General features: G+C 34.9%; 1 protein-coding gene across 2 annotated transcripts in view; it reads right to left on the bottom strand.

The window, feature by feature from the left end:
- LOC563017 (neurexophilin-1) overlaps positions 1–21,820 on the bottom strand; it is a 62,217-nt gene extending 40,397 nt beyond the window's left edge. For both annotated transcript variants that reach the window (XR_015480628.1, XM_087244216.1), the window contains exon 1: positions 21,378–21,820. Coding sequence is in view for 1 of the 2 variants with exons in the window: in XM_087244216.1 (XP_087100342.1) it covers positions 21,378–21,431 (54 nt within the window). In the remaining variant the exon portion in view is untranslated. The remainder of the gene's footprint in view (positions 1–21,377) is intronic.
- Positions 21,821–22,132: the final 312 nt, after the last annotated feature.

The following is a 22,132-nucleotide window of genomic DNA, read 5'->3' as shown; positions in this document are numbered from 1 at the left end:
CGAGTGCAAATCAGCATGGTCTAATCTGAGAAAAAGGAGACAGGTTTGGACGGTTGGGAAAGAGTGACGTGGGCTAAGTATGGAGACAGAAAGAGAGAGTTTGTGTGTTCACAGGCGCATTCTGAATATATACCGCTATATACATTTTTGGAGAGCGCCAAATACGTCCCAGAAGCTAAGTTTTTTTGCAGTTTTTGTTTTCGTGAATCCACCAGAGGCCGCTGTATATGCTTTTTGAGATCTCAGATTTCTCCCGCAAGTGCCATTCACACTTGCTGTTCACATGTAAATCTGCCCGAGGCCACTGTAGACTGACTGAATGACTGACCGATCGGCTGACCCACCCTCTTCCTTCCCTAAACCCAACCAATAGTGTTTTCAAAAGCACGATTGACCCGCATTGTTCGTTTTAAAAATGAAATGCAGCCATACGTGCTTCTGGCTACATAATTTGCGATCTCCAGAAATGTATACAGGGCTACATTTTCATAATGAGCCTATGTTGGTCAAACACACTGCCTATTAAAGGGATAGTTCACCCTAAATAAAAAAATCTGTCATCATTTACTAAACCTTCACTTGTTAAACAACTGTCTGAGTTCCTTTTTCTGTTGATCACAGAAGATGTTTTTGGAAAAATACTGGAAATTGACTCCTATAGTAGACTGTTTGATTTTCCTTCTGGATAAATATTTCTAACGTGTTCAAATTACTTGTGTTCAACAAAAAAAAAGAAACTCATAAAGCTATGAAATCATCTGCGTGTGAATAAATGTTCATTTGTTTGGCTGAACTATACTTTTGATAATGTGTGAATAGATGCACACTAAAACGCGTACTAGACAATTGTATTGGAAAAATGTATGCAGACAGTAAGAGACTTACATTAAAGGAATAGTTCATCTAGAAATTAAAATTAACTCGTAATGTACTCATCCTTGATGTGTGTGTGTGTGTGTGTGTGTGTGTGTGTGTGTGTGTGTGTGTGTGTGTGTGTGTGTGTGTATATATAGAGATGGGTTGTGGCTGAAAGGGCATCCGCGGCGTAAAAACGTGCTGGATAAGTTGTTGGTTCATTCCACTGTGGCGACCCCAGATTAATAAAGGGACTAAGCTGACAAGAAAATGAATGATTATATGTATATATGTATTAAAGTGATTATATGTATGTAAGATGAATATATATATATATATATATATATATATATATATATATTTTTTTTTTTTTTTTTTTTTTTCCTTCTTTCAATTGAACACATTCAGAGTAGTTTTAAATTCTATCCTCATCTTTTCCTTCTGAAAAGTTGTTGACTAGCTTTTATTTTAAAGCTTTCAATAGCACATAAATTCGTCATCAAACTAACCCATACACTGTGGGGTTAACAGATGTCTTATGAAGCTGATTAATATGTTTTTGTGACAGAAATATTTCAAATAATACCTAATTTCCAGCAGCATCCAAATACACATTTTGCCTACATGCTAAAAAATGCTGGGTTCCACACAATTTCTTCATGTTGTCACAACACAAATCGATTCACTAATTGAAGTTAACTTAAAGTTAAAAAAAATTTAAGTGGATTGAAGATTATTTTTTTTAAAGTCTCAAAAAATAACCTAAAGAATTGTGTTGTTTCAACTTAATTTAAATAAGCAGTTTAAACAAGCAGCAAAAGTCATTTTTGAATATATGTATACGACTGTAATATAACCGAAATATATGACATCAAGTGGTATAAACAACACTACACATCTGAGAACATGAACAGTTTGGTCAATACTAATGTAGTAATAATAATGGAGTAGTAATAATGCAATTAAGATGCTTAGTTGTTGGTTTATTGCAATTATTAAAGGTTTATGGCATATTTTAATAGAATTGATGATTTTAAGCTGAATCCCAACAGATTAATTTAAGGATGAGTTGAAAATTGCTATGCCATATTGGCTAAATCTCAACATTGCAGGTTGCTGACATTTATTTGGTACACTGTTGTTTTACTAATCCTTTGCAATCTTTTGTGGCTTAGCGGTTAACATGGTTGCCTCACAGCAATAATGTCCCGGCAGAGGGAGGATGCATTTCTTTGCATAGATTGCAAGTTCTCTCTGAGGTGTCCCCCGGGTGCTCTGATTTCCCCAACAGTCCAAAGACATGCTGCACAGATGAAATTTGCTCTAGTGTGAAATTTTGTGTGTGAATGTGAGAGTGTGTATTTCCCAGCACTGAGGGTTCACGAGCTAGTGTAATTTAAGTGCTGGGCTACACTGTAAAAAAGATTTGTTAATTAACATTTTCCGTATTTTGTGATTCGTAAGTGTTTTTCATTTATATATGGTTGTGAATTGCATGATGCAACCTTGATTTCTGCTCTGTCGACTTTTGATGTTAACGATTAAACTCTACACTTTAACAAAAAGTGAATTTTATTGACATTTTAGTCGTTTGAACTAATGTAATGCAAAAATTAATTTAGAGAGAAAAAAAGTCTGTACAGAAAACAGAATGTACTGGCAGTTTATTACAAGGTTTTTGTGGCATAATATACAACACTAACCCAGACATTATATCATTTTAAACTATTAAAATGTTAATAAAAATTAACTTTTTGGAACTTTTCAAGTTTAAAAGTTATTGGAGGAAAGATCAGGGTCATATAATGCAACTCAAAAGCATAAATAAACAGGGGAAATAAAAAAATAAAACATAAATCACAAAATATCTATACTGCTAATTTATTTATTTTTTTTATTTTTTATTTTTTTAAATAAGTTATTTATTTTTATTTATTTATTTTCAATTTTGTACAGTGATAGCAGGAAGGGTATCCACTGGTAAAAATGTGTCAGAATAATTGGTGGTTTGTTCCACTGTGGCCAACCATGATAAAGAAGGAAAATGAGCGAAGGAAGCGAGTGAGAAAATAATTAATCTGTAAATTACAAGTTGGGTTTTTTCTTAATTTGTTGCATGTGTTTGTAAGCATATTCACTGAATTGCTTCGAAAAACCTGGCTTAAAGTGAACTAAGCATTAGAAAAAAATTAATAATAATAACACATTTATTTATAATGTGCTTTTCTAAGACCCAAAGTGCTTAAACACAAGTATTGGATTGGTACTTTGTATTAGCAGACACTCAATATTAAATAAATCTTATTGGATCACGGGAACAAACAAATAAGGAGGGTTTTTACTTTCACTATATGCTGACCCCAAACCTTTAATAATTAGCGTAAAATGATTTCCATAAGCCAAAGGTTTTACATCCAATTAAACTTAAAACATGTTTGGTTGCATCAGAAAACCAAGAACAAAACTAAACAATAAACAACACTGTGTGTAATTAAATATGGCTTCACTTGCAGTGAAGGAAAACCAGCCACATGTTTTCGTGCTATGAGTTATTGCCTCCCAAGAGCAACAGCACTATAAAGATTATGTGGAACTAGAAGCACAGTTTCATAAGTCTCTTTCCATGTTGTTCTTCCAATTCAGTATCGTTCTTTAAGCGAAGCCATTTGAGTACCACTCTGTAAAAAACATCTGATAATTATTTTATTATTTAGTATTTTGTGATTCCAAAGTGTTTTCATGGTTGTGAACTGCATTACAGGACACTGATCTCTGCTCTGTCGACTTTTGATGTTAACAAAGTGACTTTTATTGACATTTTAGTAGTTTGAAATAATGTGTAAGGTATTCTATAGAGAGAAATAAGTCTGTTAAATAACAGACAATGTACTGACAGTTTGACAGTTTATTAGAGGGTTTTTGAACTGTAATGTACAACAACAACAACTCAGACAATATATATTATTTTAAACTATTAAAATGTTCATAAAAGTCACTTTTTAAAACTTTTTAAGTTAAAACTTGTCGGAAGTAAGGTCAAGGCCCCTTTATACAATTCAAAAGTATAAATAAGTGGGGGGGAAAAATAAATCACAAAATATGGAAAACTGCTAATTTATGAATATGTTTTACAGCATGTAGAAGAAAGGGCATCCAGCGGAAGAAGGGAAAGAGCCAAATGAAAGTGAGTGAGTAAATAATTAAACTACAAATTACAGGTTGGATTTTTTTCTTAATTTGTTGCATATGTTTGTAAGCATATTCACTGGATTGCTTTGAAAAATCTGGCTTAAAGTGCACTTAGCATTAGAAAAACACAAGTATTGGATTGGTACTTTATATTAGCAGACACTCAATATCAAATGAATCTGATTGGATCATTTGAACAAACAAACAAGCAAACAAATAAGAATAGCTTTTACTTACACTTAAACAGAGACTTGCTAAGCATGAGAGACTTCTTGCTGACCCCAAACCTTTAAAAGTGAGCTTAAAACAATTTCCATATCTTTGTTCTTTAAGCCAAAGGCTGCGCATCCAATTAAACTTAAAACATGTTTTGTGGCATAAGAAAACCACCAACAAAACTAAACAATAAACAGCATTGTGTGTAAATTAAATATGGCTTCATTTGCAGTGAAGAAAAGCCAGCCACATTTTCTTAATGCCTCCCAAGAGCAACAGAATGGTAAAGATATGTGAAACTAGTTGCACAATTTCAATTCCATATTGTTCTTTCTATTCAGTATGGTTCTTCAGGCAATTTGAGTACCACTTTTTTTCACCAAAAAACGATTCACAAGTGTTTCTTTAAGGTTAAAAATTCCATTATAGGACCTTGATCTCTGATCTGTCGACTTTTAATGTGAACAAAGGGACTTTTATTGACAGTTTAGTAGCATTAAATAATATAATGTATAAGAAGAAATCTATAGAAAAATAAGCCTGTAAAATAACAGAAAATCTACTGGCTGTTTATTACAAGGTTTTGTAGCGTAATATACAACAGCAACCCAGACAATACATCAATTCAAACTATTAAATTGTTCAAATAAGTCACTTTTTCCAGCTTTTCAAGGTTAAAAGATGTTAGAAGACCGATAAATGTCATGTAAGGCAATTGAAAACCATAAATATATGGAGAAAAATAAAAACATAAATCACAAAATACGTAAAACCGCTAATTTATGAATATTTTGTACAGTGTATTTTCTACAATTTTGACTTGTAAATATTACTGATGGTCTTATATGTAATGTTAGGTATAGCTGTGTGGCAGAAGTGGAAAGGACAGTCTAATGGGAGAGAGGTTTGATTCTGTCAAAGACCCAAACACCATCATAAACTATATCTGTTCTCTCTGCTTTCCCCCATGACCGAGAGCACAGCTGATGCGCAGAGTAATGGGATTCTCCATAGTATTATAGGACAGGCTCTAACAGGCAGTTTAGATCTCATCTATTTGACCCCATTTGCACTTGTTAGGCTCATTCATGGAACGCATCAAGAATCAGAGAGAGAGAGAGAGAGAGAGCAAGAATATAAAAAGGGTGGGGAACAAAACTGAGACTCTTGATAAATTTTCTTGTAAGTAAAGTCATGTCTAATATTAAGGGGTGACTCTTACAGTGATATCATTTCCAAGGAACAGTACTGTGCTATCACTCTAGGGCTTTACATTAGCCTGAAGAACACTTACAACATACTGCTCCATTCTAGGCCTGAATGGGACCCTGTTATGCACATCTAATGACAAAAATAAGTGCTGAATTTAAACTTATTATTTACTCAAGTAACTTCAAAATCCTGCTGAGAGATTTGACCATGGATAGTAAACTATTTCGCTTTATTTCCCTGCTTTTCTGTGGCATTTTACACAGGGCTCTCATCAGTTTCAAAATTTAGTTCAATGTTGTTTTACATGAGAGTACGCATGTTAAAAGTATGTTCACTTTACTTTTCAGTTGTTCAGTTCTAACTTTGACCAAAAGATTTTTTATTGCTTAACTTTTAGCAAAATGTGTTCCTGTGGCTCAGGGGCTGGGGGTTACCACCCTAATCTCACAATGAAATGTTGAGATTTTGTAAAAAAAAAAAAAAAAAGAAAGAAAGAAAGGACAAAAGTGTATAATATAATATAATATAATATAATATAATATAATATAATATAATATAATATAATATAATATATATTGAAAGATTGAGTATTCTTTCACTAGATTAAAGGTGCAGTAGGTGATTGTCTACAGAAACATTTTTTGTTGTGCTGGTTGTTGTGCTCTTTACATTCCAATAGCACAAATCAAAGTAAATGATCTAAATGTGTTCATATGTATTTATATATTCTGGAAAAATAAAAAATAAAATTCATCCAAATAAATATTGTCAGGCCGATAATTCCCATTCTTCTGATAGGTAGTCCAAATGGTCTGTCAGCAAATTGAGCAACTGCGCACCTCTGTTCATGCAGATCCACCGATGCGCATTTACACTGGCCACAGTCACGTGGACACAAGTGACAGTGCTAAAATCAAATGCTGTATCAAAACTTTTTAAAATCCTGAATCAATATTGGAGTTACTTTTGCATGCTGGAGGAAGGACAACAACACCATAGCTGAGGTATTTCAGTTAGACTGGTAATGTTATGTTCTAAAACTATTTTAGTCACGCAAAGCTGATCTAGATTGTCGTGTTATATGAATGAGTTATATGCACAGAACTTTTGTTCAGCCACTGAAATTTTCCGGCGAACGATTAATGTGACTACTTTTAGTTTCAAATGATCCTTTTACAACATCGATAATGTAGATTTTTATTTAGTTTAACAACAAAACATCAGCAAATAGCGCTATTCCACTTAGCCTGTTTCCTGAGGTGAAGATGCTTTTATATTCACATTGATTTGAACAATGACAGCCTGTGAGATGCTCCCTTTATTGTTTACCATGCTACTCTGAATATTTGGTCTGAAATAGTATATAAGTATGGCTTACTAATAAGTGTAATTCCTGAAGCCCGCCGGCCAATCATTAAGCATACAGTAGTCACTTTAGGAAAAAGCGTGCGAGAGAGAGAGTGAGACATAACTGAAAATGTGCTAGATATAAAACAGTTTTTCATCCAGAATTGTAGTATAATAAAGTACTATAAAGTTTTCTTTATAACTGGTGAATGTCATGTCATGAACTAGTGGATCTCTGTCATCTTTAATGTGTACATTCAAGATTTCAGGAGGTGTGCCTTTGGACGACCGAGAAGGTATTATGTTTGAAAGATATTATGCTAACATTTAGGCGGATCACCTTTTGCACCTTTAAATGAGTAAGTCTACTTTTTAAATTCATAACATTAGATTAATTGGGATGATTTCACAGGGCAGTTGATCTGCATAATATAAATTATTAAAAAAAAAACAATCACAAGCATTGATAAATACAGTAGAGCAAAGATACAAATTTAAAAAAGAGTATTTCATGATTTTCTGGGAGTCTAGCAGTATTCAGTCACAAATTGAATAATAAACACAGTCACAGGCCTTATAAACACATGCAAATGATAAACTAATTGGTGTATTTATGATTAAAATTTCCAATGACTTCTCAAATCATGCTTGTTTTGAACTGTGGCACCTGTTCAACTATAATATCATCTCAACATTGCACATCCTGCAATGTGGCTATTGAATATTACACTGGTTTAAGCCATAAACAATTAAGTAATAAGTAACTTAGATATTAAGGATTTTAGATTCAGGAATTTAAAAATGAAGTAAACGTAGGGGAGCAACAATGAACGCAATATAACTCTGTTTTCATCCAGCCCTGAAGGTTTCGCCAGCAGATGCCTGTGTCACACCCTAATGATGTCAGCAGATGCCTCTGTCACACCCTGATGAGGTCACTGCAATGCTCCGGTAGTACAATAACCATCTGTCTACTTCCACAGATGGTGACAGATGTCTGTGCTTCAAATAAACTGGATGTAGCATCAAGTCCATGAAGAAACTTATCTTTCGACAAGTCGTGAAAAACTATTTAAAGCCCTAAACCTCTGCAGACTCAAACTAAAAAACGATGCTTCTTTCCATCTCATAATCTGCCACCATTCATTTTCTTAAACTTGTATTCTGTGTAAACCCCAATGCTGGAGGAAAACCTTAATTTGAAGGTGTTAAGGCATCAGCAACAACATAAAGAAAAACTAAACAGTGTGAAAAGCCTTTAGTAAATGCCTGAACAAGTGGAAATGCAAGAACAGACTTAACACATTTTATAAACTGCGTCAGGTTTGAATGTATGCACACACAATGCAGAATGTATTAGTCTTTGCTTAGTGTTTATTTGTATACGCTGTAAAATTTGAGCATGTTAGCAATTATTATATTTAGGGTGATATTATAAGTATTATAAATTAGATGTCTAAATTATATGTATTTAATATACAATTAAAGTGATGTTTAACAGCAAAAAGACAGCATCACAGTATTTCCTGTAATATTTCCCTCTTCTTTTAGTTTGGCTGGAATAAAAGTACTTTTAAAATTAAGGTCAAATATTACTGGCCCTCTTAAAAATTTTACTTGATTTGGTACAGAATAAACCATTGTTGTCCAATGTCTTGCATAGTTAACATGATTAGTTAGGCCAGAGGTCTCAAACTCAATTCCTGGAGAGGCGCATCTTTGCACAGTTTTGCTCCAACCCTAATCAAACCCAGCGATCCAAATAATCAAGGTGTTCAAGTCTACTAGAGACTATTAAGCAGGTGGGAGTTAGAGGTGGTTGGAGCCAAACTATGCAGAGCTGTGGCCCTCCAGGAATTGAGTTTGAGACCACTGTGATCATGAAAAAAAAAGAAATTAGTTATTTAAAACTTATGTATTATAAACTATTAAAACGAACACTTCTCTTGGATAAAAAGCACCTAAAAATAATTTGGATGGATAATAAATTTGTCTTCAACTTTATAATTTAACAAAAAGTGAATATTTGATCAATATAGCCATATTCAGATATCTAAATGTGGTCACACAATAAATGTGTTAAAGTCATATGTCAAAAAAAATGTTAATGTGTAAAATATGGCTGCATTATATCGGACAACAGCTGACATTGCAATATTTAGTTTGTTTGCGATATATATTGTGATATGAATATAGTTTCACAAGATGATTTAAACTATATTTGGAATTAATTTATAATTTTACATTGATTGGGCTTATTTTGTAGAGTGAAATGCAATACAAATTTTTTTTTTGGTTTTCTGTGGAATCTTATAGTATTGACAAATAATTAAATTTTAAATAACACTGTATTAGTGTAGAGTCTTCATTCTATAAATAATTAAATACAATTATTTAGGTTTTTGGGTGACGCGGTAGCGCAGTGGGTAGAACGTTTGCCTGAAGGTCACAGCAAGGTCACTGGCTCGAGCCTCGGCTGGGTCAGTTGGCATTTCTGTGTGCAGTTTGCATGTTCTCTCCGTGTTTGCGTAGGTTTCCTCCGGGTGCTCCAGTTTCCCCCACAAGTCCAAAGACCTGTTGGTACAGGTGAATTGGGTATGCTAAAATTGACCGTAGTGTATGTGAGTGTGTGTGTGTGAATGAGTGTGTATGTGTTTCCCAGTGTTGGGTTGCAGCTGGAAGTTGGCGGTTCATGCCGCTGTGGCGACCCCAGATTAATAAAGGGACTAAGCTAAAAAGAAAATGAATAAATGAATTTACGTTTATATATCTTCAAAACCTTCAAAACGCATATAAACGAAAATCTTTCGATCTATTTTAGGGTTAAACTTTGTGATGACATGTTCTGAACTGTGGTGCCGATCAACTATAATTCCAACTCATCATTGCAGATCCTTTAGTGGGACTATTGTAGATTCACACATTGCAATATAGATGCTGAAACATTTTATTGTGCAGCCCTAGTGTGAAATGTAAGACTCAATGTAATCACTCATGGGGGTTTAATGTGGTTTTTCTGTAAGAGCTGACTTGCAAGAGACCACAAACTCATCCATATAGACGTTTTTATCATTTAGTCACTCTTTACTTTTTTAAACCTGTTTGACTTTCATTCTTCTGTTAAACACAAAATAATATATTCTGGATCTGTACTTACAACTACTGAAGTCAATTGCTACAGGTTTCCAGCTTTCTTCAACATGTCTTAATTTTTTTGTTCAACAAAAGAAATAAACTCATAAAGGTTTTGAACTACTTGAGTAAGAGAATATAGAACTTGAGTACGTAAACTACCCCTTAAACTTTGTCACCCATAACCAGTGTCACATTTTTAACCTCTTTGATGAATTAGAAGACCACAAACAAGATGGACTAGACATCAGTTTTTGTTTGAGACATCGCACCATGACTGCAGTGTCCAAAGAAATTTAGTGGCTCCAAAGCCTATTCTGTCAATCCTTTACTTACACCCCCTTTTAACTTGGAAATTCATATTCTGTTTGTTAACGTTTATTAATGAAAAAACAAACCTATCAGATAGCCTAAATGTACCTGTAAATTGTAGTACAGAAGATGTCTTTTTCCCAAAACAGTAAGTTAAATGCTAGCTCTCTTAGACCCACAACATACTCAAGTATGTGAACACAGACACTTCTAGCTGTGGAAGATTTCCGGTATCATCGCCTTCCAAAATGTGTGACTCATAATGCAGTGCAACATGCTGCATTCTTAGTATTGCTGCAATCCAGAAACTCAAAAACTGTCAGCTTGCTATGTCAGGTCACTTGCTATCATGCCTGAACAACACTTCTAGTTTAATGTCATATACATGACATAACATGACAAAGGTAACTCTGTCGCCCTCTTGAGTACCGAGATTTTTTTATAAGGCACATACTCTTGCGATGCATTGTTTCGGTTTACATAGAGTGACCTTAATCAGACACCACTACAAAGTGATAGCTTGTCTTTAATCTGTACTCTAATGTAATCATGATCACTACCAAAGGCTTAGTCTCAATTAAGAAGTGCTTCAATATTTATATAATGACATTTAATAGAGATATAATTGGATGTTGACAGTAGGGCTTGTTTTAGTAATCTGGTGCATTCCTTTCTATATGTTAAAACAGGAGATACTGCTTGTGAGATCCATGCCAATAATACACATCTCTGGGAAGCTGGTGGATGAGAGATTTACATGAAAATTCAGTCAAGCCACACAGGTGGTAAGCATCATATTACTGTGCCTTTGGCCTTTAGAACTGTGCTTTATCTGTTTGTTAGCCTGAGTGATGAAATGGGAGTCAATCTAGGGTACAGTCTCTGAATTTACTTGTACTGTAAACCTGGCAAGACAAGGGTCGAGACAGGCCTTGTTGAGTCACAGAATATCTTAAGGTTTATGGCATACAAACAGATTTTTAAAGATTTTTAAACGGCTGCACGTTTGCATGTTCTCCCCGTGTTCACACAGGTTTCCTCCGGGTGCTCCGGTTTCCCCCACAAGTCCAAAGGCATGTGCTGTAGGTGAATTGGGTAAGCTTAATTGTCCATAGAGTAAGTGTGTGAATGAGTGTGTATGGGTGTTTCCCAGTAATGGGTTGCAGCTGGAAGGGCATCAGCTGCGTAAAATATATGCTGGATAAATTGGTGGTTCATTCCACTGTGGCGACCCCTGATTAATAAAGAGACTGAGCCGAAAAGAAAATGAATGAATTATAAAGTACAGCAGTAAACACTTTACAATAAAGTCTAAGGACTAGTTCTTAATTAATGGGTTAAAGTCAACTTTTCAAAATAGCCAGATTTATTACAGATATGCAGTATAAATATTTTTTAAAAACAACCGAATTGTATTAGTTATGATTATGACTTGTAATCAGATTATGACTATACGATTTAAACATTTTATTAGGCTATAGTTGATAAGTTAATTTTAATTGATAAATTCCATTGTGAGTTTGGTTTAATTATTATTATTCTATAATTATGGCACTTACTCTGTAAGTAGTCACTGAATTTTCAGTAAATATTTGAGCATGTAAGCCAGATTAATGTAACAACTTTATTGTTTAAGCTATTAAACTAACTAATTAAGTATAGACTGTTTCAATGTGGTGATGTCATTGAACATGTCCGGCCTGTTGTCAAACTTGATGTTATAACAGCTATTGTAACATTATTTATCAATATGTGGAACTTTTTGGACTCTCAGAAGATATGGAAATTTAAAATATAAAACAGCTATGAAATACGTCGGGACCATCGTTATTGTTTACATCCCAAAACAAAAACATTTCCGGTACTCTTTCATCAAAATCTGATCATTTGCTTCCACTCTCGGTGAAATATGCATAGCCACGCCCCTCTGAATGTTAGTTTGCTAAGTAAAATATTAAAGGAGGAGTACAAAAATTAAACCCTGCCCCCTCCTCAATTTTCTGTTTCAGGTGGAAATGCATCATCAAGCTGAATTAAAAAGTCTGCAGCAAATTTGAGTTTATGCAAACTTTAAAAAAAGATGGTCTTGACTCTTTTTCAGGTTTCCTTGACCAATCACAGCTAGATTTGTTCAGCATTGTGTTCAAGGTTATCAAAATGATGTCCCTACAACAGACTTGCAAGAAAACCACACAAGCCGCAAAGTCACAAAGCACATACTTTTGAAAATCAAGAGTTTAGCTGATAAATGCTTGTTGTCACAGCTGTAAACACTTTCAGTTTGCTGTCATTATGGCATTGTTTCCAAGCGGACAAAAAAGTCTCTGAAATCCTGTACAATTAATCAAATGAGATACTGACTTCAAAGCTCCTGATGTCTTCCCAGTTTTATTTATCATTGTTTGCTTTAATTTTTGTTTAATAAAATATCTATCCAGTCAGAAATGTCCATCTAAACTGAATTGTTGTAAAAACACAGGAATCTTTCAATCTTATTGATAGCATGATGTGACAAAAAAATGTGTGAAATTTTGTTAATTGGTGTTTTGCACACACACAAACACACACACACATTCTTAATTTATTCATATATTTTTTTAATTTCTCTGCCAAGGCCAAAGCTTCCCGCACACACCCAGACAGATGGACTGTAGTTGTCTGATTTTAATGTCTGTGTTTAGTTGATTTTCCCTCATGGCTGTGTAGAAAATGGACTGCCGGGTCTGAAATATTGCATCTTGTAACTATATTAATTTAATGAGCTCATAATGAGTATGATACTGGGCCAATATCATCAGCATAAACACATTTAATGTGGTAATTGCCAGCAATAAGCTCTTGACTGAATGACATTGTTCTGTGGAGAAATCACTTAAATCGTCACAATCAGGAGAGAAAGGGGGTGAACAGGATGACCACTGATGATCTGAATATTGAAATATAGATTAGAACAAGCTGTTCATTTTATATATATTTATGTTCAGTAAATCTTTTATTATTTAACCTTATTGTTCTAAATTTACCAGAAATATATAGGTTTACAGTGACATTCATGTTAAGGTTGCACTGCACTGATAGTGGAATATAATGAGTAGTCATACTGATATGTGCTTCTAAGCAAGAGGAATTATTGTGGATGGAAAAAAAAACACAAGAGTGGGGATTTAAACCTCTATTGTTTGCTGATTAGGTAGAAAAATGCAAGTTTGCCATAGATTATAAAAAGGGTGGGTTTATGATGTAAGTCTGTAATTTCAAAGCCATTTTAATTCAATTAAATTACAACCTCAAAAAGGGGGAAAAAACATGCAAGGATAAATGATTTACAATATAAAGCATTTAGAAAACTTATTGAACATGTAGATATCAAATAGATCATACTGTGAAAGCTACAATACAACTGGAAAGATATGGTTAATCAGCTAAAATGTATTCCAGAGTGAAAGATGTATTTAACCCAGACTCATTGGAAATACCTGCCTAAGACTACATATTTGCGAAATAAAAAAAATAGTTTTTTCTTGGTACATTTTGTTGCATGTTTCAAATGACAAATCCACTAGAGGGCGCTGTTTATATTTTGCGATTCTGAAATACATTATTTAAGGTGGGTTTTGTAGTGTTTCAGAGACACGTCCTTCTTGTACACATCCATGAGAAGTGGGGCTTGTCTTACAATTTACTTTACACTAAACCGCTGACCTAAACCACAACCAACACTGTCTTGCAAAACCAAACACAAGGGAAAAGTGCATTGCAACCTTTTATCTGCTTTGTGGAACTGTGCTTTATCAGACTGTAACATGAGCACTAAGCATGGAACAACAACCGGTTTCAAGGTTTACCATGGTTTGTAAGTCAAATTTTAATATCTTATTTTATCTACTGTACATATCTGGAGATATAGGCGCTGAAGTGGATATATAAATCTGATTTGCTCCCTCTGTCAAAATCGAAGGATCAAGGGTATGTTCAAGTAAGCTTCCCTCATTCTTGACAAAGTGGAATGCACTTTAAAAAGGGAGGCGGGATTCCCTTGAGTTTCCCACATATTCCAAAGACATGCAGTATAGGTGAATTTGGTGAACAAGTCAAAAAGCTGTAGTGTATGAGTGTGTGTTTCCCGAGTGCTGGGTTGTGGTAGCAGGTGTTTTCATTTATTTACGCTGATGACTTGCATTATGGGAAACTCTGCAGTTTAACAAAGTGACTATTATTGACATTTTAATCATTTTAAACAGTACATTGTAAAGGAAATAATATGTATAGAATTAACTACTGTCAGTTTCTTACCAGGTTTTTGTACTGTACTTCTCTAATAGTATGTGGATGCAGAATTGTATATGTAAGCTGCAAATATCAGACATACAATATCTGACACAGTGCACTTAATGGAGCTAGTAACATTACTTTTAGGGGTGGGGTTAGTGTGTGCACTAAAAATAGTGCATGCAGCTCAGCTTGCAACTGCATCTAATCCAGACCATACCTGTTAACATTGGGATGTGAAAATAAGGGATATGTCCACCATAGAAAGGGATTTCACCCACCCCCCCTTCCCCCCACCCCCATGAAATCTCATAAGCCGTTTCTTCACTGTATAATTTACACATTCTGATTAAAGAGCAATGATGAATGAATGATTTAAAAAAAAATTTGTTTCATTACGTTAAATACACATCTAAACATCTAACGTTATAATGAAAGCATTCGACTGCTTCCCTAAATTTTTATGCTCATTTAGGACAAAATTAGTTGTGTTTGAAAAAAAAAACTAAGATCGACATCTTTAGATGTAATTATTATTATTAGTTATATGTATAAGTCTGTTCAAACATGCACCCAAAACCCAGACTTTCGCTCCGCTTCAAATCCCGAGTACAGAATCTGTTCAGCAGCGCCTATTTATCACTATGGAGGATTGCATATGAAAGGAAGACGGCACCTGTAATGAAAAGGAAGTTCATTTTATGTTTATTGCAAAGTGTTTTCATGTCCGAATAAAGCGAAAGCACAGAACAGACTCACATTTAAGAGTAAGGGCAGCCCCTGGTGGTTCGGCGGTATAGGTTGAGTATAGGGAGGCTCGGCTCTTTAATGTTTATTTACCACTCTTCATAGAAAGACTGAAAATATGGGAGAAATGCGGGGAAATTCCTTTACGGGATGATAGCAGAATAGAATTGTAAAATACGGGTGAATCCCGGGAAAAACAGGAGGGTTGACAGGTATGATCCAGACCCCTCTCTAATTTTCAACACCAGTTTTTTTTTCTTTGTTTACTCAAAAGATGTTGGTGTAAGGTCTCATATTGCAATTCATAAATGACAAAATAAAGAAAACTACTAATTTACACAGTATTTTTGTATTATACAATGGAGTTAAGCAATTTAAACAAGTTCAGTTTCACATAAGGGTCATTTTTGTCCTCAGCAGGAGTGCAATCATGCAATAATTATGTGCAATTACAGGGGTTTCATTCATTTACATTATTTAAACTCTACATTGTACAATAATTTCAACTAAAAAATTATTGACAGCTAATTTAAACAAATTGTAGATCTGAGTCTCTGCTATATGCGTGGCACAAAGAATCACAGTGGAAACAAGATACATACTGACTGATCATTTCACTTAGAAATAAATTGGGTATGTACCGAAGTATTCTAGCCGGGGAGTGGGGGGGTTGGGGGGTTGGGTGGGGGGAGGTTGAATGGTTCAAAAAACCCACCCCCTACTTACAAAGGTCCAGAGTTTGTCCCTACTTGAGCTAATTTGGCCCATTTTGAATGTTACTGTATGCCAATATAAATTGTGAAATTAACTCATCAGCTTTAAGACCAAGATAAATCTGATGTACGTAGGTGAAGTCATCTTTCACTACTGTATTGTTGTTAAATAGAGAAAACATTTTACAAGTAACTTTGGATTTTTACAAGTAAACCTTTTTTTTTCTTGACCATTAAAAAGGTGTGAAGCACCAGAAGTAAATTCTTAAGCATATAAAAGTTAATTTGAATACTAATTAGACTATTGTTGTTATCCATGAATTTTCAAATGTATTTTTTTAAATATAAAAAAATAAAAACCAGGATGCTCTACTAATTTTAAATTATTATTATTAAAATGTATAATTGTTTTATTAATCAAGTGGCCAAATTCTGACTGAGGAAAGTTGAATGCACTGGCCAGTTTGTTATTTGCTTAATAAATGACAACAGGCTACTTAGCATAATAGGTCGTTTTTAATTTAAAACTTTAACAGATTCATTTTTCCTAATGATATATGATCAAAAATAATATGTATAAACAAGTTTTCATATTCCTTCATTCTAAATCTTTAGAAAATGTTTTGGTACATCAAATAGTGTGGTTATGATGACCACCCGACAAGCCAATCCACACAGTAATAAATTCCCAGAATTTCACAACATGTTACTGTAATTTTTCACAGTAAATTACATTAGTGTCACTTTACAGGAGTTACCTGTTAAATTTAACATATTCTGAATTTTATTGTGAAATTAATGCAGACATCATGATTACAGCAACTTACTGTAAAAATGGCTATATCTTTTGCATGTTAGTTATAGGAATACAAACATTAATGAGATTTTATTCAACATAAAAATGAATACACTAACTTTTATGCTAGTACAGGCTATTTGTTGATAATTAGAAATATTTACAGAGTTATTGGTATTATGACGTACCTCATAGTAACTTACTGTGAATTAGCATACAGTACCTTACTTTGAAAGTATTGCAATTATTAGCCAGTAATTTACTGTAAATTTAGGGTCAAATATTTTACAGTGCAGAAATTAATAGTGGTTAAAATGTCGCTAAAAATGCAGTAGCTTTTTAAACTATAAATACTTAACTTCGTAATTAAATAGAAATGAGAAAATTAACTGTAAGGGGCAACTTTTTAAGAAAAAAGACCCCCCTTTCACCATGCTGGCTATGGGCCTGACCTGTAGTGACCTTTATTAGCTCCATAAACTGATTAAGCCCAATTAAATATGGACACTTATTATGAAGTATTGACATGCATAGATGATTAGTGCACATGGTAATTGTGTGCACTAACCTCCCAAACACAAAGCAAAATGCATCTGTTGACAGTGATCTAGTTAAAATTCCAAACCATGATGATTTTTTAGTCACTGATAAATGACTTTTGATGATACCAAGCCTGCAAGATGCCAGATTGTTGCTATGGTAACCACAGTGTCAATCATGTCAGATCCAAAATGTTATGAAACTACAATATTAAGGCATTCAAATGTACGTGGTCAAAATGCTAATTTACTAGACTGACTCTCATAACTTCGCACTGTGTATGTGGCCAAATAACCTAATAAGCATCTGTTGATCAGTAGATTTTCTTAGTTGCTAAATCCACTTAGATCACGGCACAGGCCACAGATTTAATCAAAGCTCCTGAGCTTAACTAGCAAATGCTTGAGGGCTTTAGGCAGGCCTTTAGTTTCAATATACCAGCTGAAAAATTAAGGTTTATTATTAATGTTCTCTACATGTCTATTAATAATAATCGCATAATAGTGTTTAATAAGGGATAATTCGTGAATTGCTCCATAATTTATCACTGTCACACGGCAAATGAATTACCCATGGTGCTCAATTGAGGCGTCTGAACGCGTAAGCCATTTTCTTGCATCTGTCTTGCCTTTAGGTTTTAAGTAACGTGGCAGATAAATGACCTGATGCCGCAAGCAAAATTGGATAATTAGATTATTAGTGTCTTAGCGATGTAATGTATGGTTATATATCTGAAGGTATGCGCTGAGGGTATTCTGCAAACCGCATGAGGCAAATCGTGTATGGTACTTTAATTACATTTCTTATGACCTTCACCTGGGATTTTATAAGTCGGCCCTTTTAAGCATGTTTCTTTTGTTGGGAATAAGTTTTCTTACTTGGTTGAAAATATAATTATTTTTTAAACATATTAAACCAGATATACAGTTGAAGTCAAAATGTTTAGCCCTTCTGTGACTTTTAGAAAAATATTTTAAATATTTTTAAACACTTTCCAGGTGATGTTTAACAGAGCAAGAAAATTTCACAGTATGTCTGAAAACATTGTTTCCTCTGGTGAAAGTCTTATTTGTTTTATTGCGGCTAGAATAAAAGCAGTTTTTAATTTTAAATACAATTTTAAGGTCAATATTATTAGCCCCTTTAAGCATTTTTTCTTCGGTTGGCTACAGAACAATCAATCATTATACAATGACTCAGTGGTGCCTGCAGTCGTACAACTGTACACACTGTGCGCACCTACCATAAGAGGGCACGAATTATTGCCGCTTTTTTATTTTATTTTGTTTACATAACTTAAATTGATTAATAAACAGTATACACTATGATATATTTATAAGCAAGACAAAATGAGGATTAATAAAGGTGTGTGGTCGGTGTACGGTTAAATTTTTTTTTTCCAATTTTAAACGCAAGAAAGGAAACAAAGAAAACTGATGTTTTTTTTTTTGTTTGTTTGTTTTTTCGTTTGCTTACGAATAAATAACAAAAATATTGGATTTTGGCTCGAATTTAGTTTTTTTCTGGTTTATGACTTTAAAATTCATTATACACATGTAGGCGGTGCTGAAACAGCCAATTTCCTCTGGTTGGTCAACCAAATCTGAGCTTGTGACATGGCCCTCAAAATAATAGTCCTCTGCGGATCAGCACCCAGGCCTATTATTATTATTATTTAATTATACACTCTCAGAAATAAAGATAAGAGAGCTGTCACTGGGGCAATACCTTTTCTAACGGTACATATTTGTAGCTGAAAGGTCCATAGTGGTACCTCAAAGGTACATTTTAGGTGTCATGTGTAGTAATTTATCAGGTCAGGGGTGTAATATACATTTTTAAAAAAAAAAGGGGGGGGGGGGGGTTGGCATCTGTATGAGAACCAAAAGTTTACGTTCTTGATCACCTGTTTCTAAATGTTCTGTCTCTAAAAGTGAAAGGGGAAGTATCCCCCGCCCCCAGTTGCTACGCCACTGCTCGAGGTACTACTGTGAATTCACTATTAGGTACAAATACAAAGCTTTTGAAAAGGTACGGCCCAAGTGACAGCACTTGTGCCTTTACTTCTGAGAGTGTTTATATAAACTAAGTTTACATATTCTATCATTTGGCTTGCCAAATTAACTTGCCTAGTTAACCCAATTAACCTAGTTACAGTAAGCCTTTAAATGTCACTTTAAGCTAAATATTAGTATCATGAAAAATATCTAGTCATTGTTATATTATGTACTGTCATCATGTCAAAGATAAAATAAATCAATTATTAGAAATTAGTCAACTATTATGTTTAGAACTGTGTTGGGTGAAAAAAAAAAACACGTCTTTTCGTTAAAACAGAAATTGAGGAAAACATACAGGGGGCTAAAATGCAGGAGGGCTAATAATTCTGACTTGATCTGTACATTCTGTGCATTTCTGTCAGGATTGACCCCCATCAAATCCAAACTTCTGTTACAGATTAAAAGAAATGTGACCTTATTAAATGTCCTCTTCCCAGCATCCCCTCTCAGTTGATTACATGTAAGTGTTTTGTAATTAATCTAGGGAAGATTTGTCATGGTTATTAGTTGTCCGCCCCCTTCCGAATGGACAAATGTAAGTAGCCAAATGGGAGGCTTTACAGCAGGAGGATGGATTTATTTTGTTCTAATGCAACATCCCACCGAAGCTCCCTGTATGAGACATAATTACACTCAACAAATGAAGAAATCCTTGTTTGTTGTTTAGATTTCCAATTTTGATGTGTATCCCCCCCCCCCCTTTTTTTTTCACTTTAATGGCAACATTTTTTATTATCCCTGCTGAATACAAGAGGATTAAAACGTGTCAAAGAAGAAGTCATGAATTATTCCAGCTACACAGCAGATAATTGTAACACAGAGACTGCTAGAGGGGGATTAAATTTAGACTGCGGGTGTTAAGCTATAACACCCTCACAGCAGGTGCATAAAAAAAACAGGCAGCCATACGCAACCTGTGCTCTAAAGTTAAAAGTGTGGATACCCCCAGCATATTTTACCCATTGATGTCAACAGTGTAAGGCTCTCTAGAGTCTGCCATAATAATTACTGACTCTCCAAGCAAGAAATCTTTGCCATCTCTCTCAGAAATACCAAAGAACAAATGCGCCCAAACTGTTACTTTTAAATTCCGTGCCAGTTGTCAGGACTATTTTACTTTTTTTTTTTTTTTTTTTTTTTTTTTTTTTTTTACTTTATTTAGAATTGTCGGACTCTCTTGTACATTTTTCTCTTAATGGAAAAAATAAAATCATCATTTTAAAAGAATCAAAAAGCTTCTGATACCTTGATTGTTTTTTCCGATCTTGAATTAGTATATCAGAGTAAAGCTTTTGTAGTCAGTCATTGCAAATAATAATAATAATAATAATAATAATAATAATTATAATAATAACAAGTAGCCTAAATAAAAAAAATTACCGTGAAGATCCGTATTTAAAAAAAGTATTTTAACCTGCTCCATTCACACTTTTTCCAGAATTGCTTTCATTCTGCGCTTTGCTTAGTGCTGGCAAGTAATTTTGGTCTAAAACTTTATACGAATTCCTCAAACTTTTGCTTAAGACCAATATTACCCATTGTTAAAATAATTTTCAGCAGTCTTGCCTATTTGTTATTACTTAAAGTTATTCTTAATAAAACTCACTGGTACACCCTCGTAATATTATGACTATGACGCCACTGTTTATTCTCACTGTACTCTCCTCTCTCTTTCCTCTGCGCACACACAAAATACACAGAATGGGCATGGGACCCCTTGCGCGCGAAGCGAACCATGACGTTCAAAAAGCAGTCAATACGCGCTCGAGCGAGTCCATCCAGAGCTCGCGCCCTAAACTCCCGCCCTCAAGTGTGAAGCGCGAGCGCACGGTGGAAGACGGTAACGGTAACCCCTTGACGCGCAGGTGACGGCCACGTAAAGCGCACCACTCAACCGCTAACCGAGTCCCCTTTCGGTTCAATAGACACCGTACTGAAACTTAGGCTATATCACCCCTTAGACCTCAAATCACCCTCATAGTCGCTCACCAAGCACGCTGTCCCGTTGAGGAGCAGCAGGATGAAGCCGTGGTCGGAGCGCATCTCGTCGGTGTCCAGCTGTCGACAGCTCTCCGTTCAAGAAGCCGCGGTTCCTCCGGTACCGTATCCAAAACAGGCGAGACCCGGTCCCATGTCCAACAAAAAAAGTCAAGCGCGCGAGCTCTCCTCGAAGTGGGAATCCCACCTGCTGTCTGTCACAGTAAACTCCCGCTACTTGGAGCGCGCCACATCCAAAGCTGTGTGGTAACTGACAGGACACTTCATCGCTGCCATCTGCGCACACTTTGCTCCGTGTTGTGTTGCGGTGTGAGGCGAATCATCTCCGTTATCCGCGCTTTTATGTGCTGGTGACGGTTTAGGATCCCAGTGCGCGAGCCTGACCGGAGCGCAAACTCCTCGAGCGTCGCGCACATCAGTGCATGCAGACTGGCAGCAGGACTCCTGCACGCGCTGACGTTTTAAACCCCCCTCTCTCTTTTCATCGTCAGAACCCCCAATCTTCCTCTCCCCTCTTTCCCTCCTTCTCCCCCTCTCTCTTTCTCACATACACACGCATACCCAAAGCTCCAAAACGTAACCCATTTATTTTTCTTTCTTTCTTTTTTTCTTTCTTTCTTTCTTTCTTTCTTTCTTTCTTTCTTTCTTTCTTTCTTTCTTTCTTTCTTTCTTTCTTTCTTTCTTTCAACCCCATTCTATCGAAAACGAAACGAAACGATTAAATTGAATCACAATTAGTTCAAGCC

Source organism: Danio rerio, chromosome 3 (assembly GCF_052040795.2).
Source record: "Danio rerio strain M-AB ecotype USA chromosome 3, GRCz13ab, whole genome shotgun sequence".
NCBI classification, from domain to species: domain Eukaryota; kingdom Metazoa; phylum Chordata; class Actinopteri; order Cypriniformes; family Danionidae; genus Danio; species Danio rerio.
Note: the sequence above shows the minus strand (reverse complement) of the source record. Positions and strands in the feature narration are given on the sequence as shown.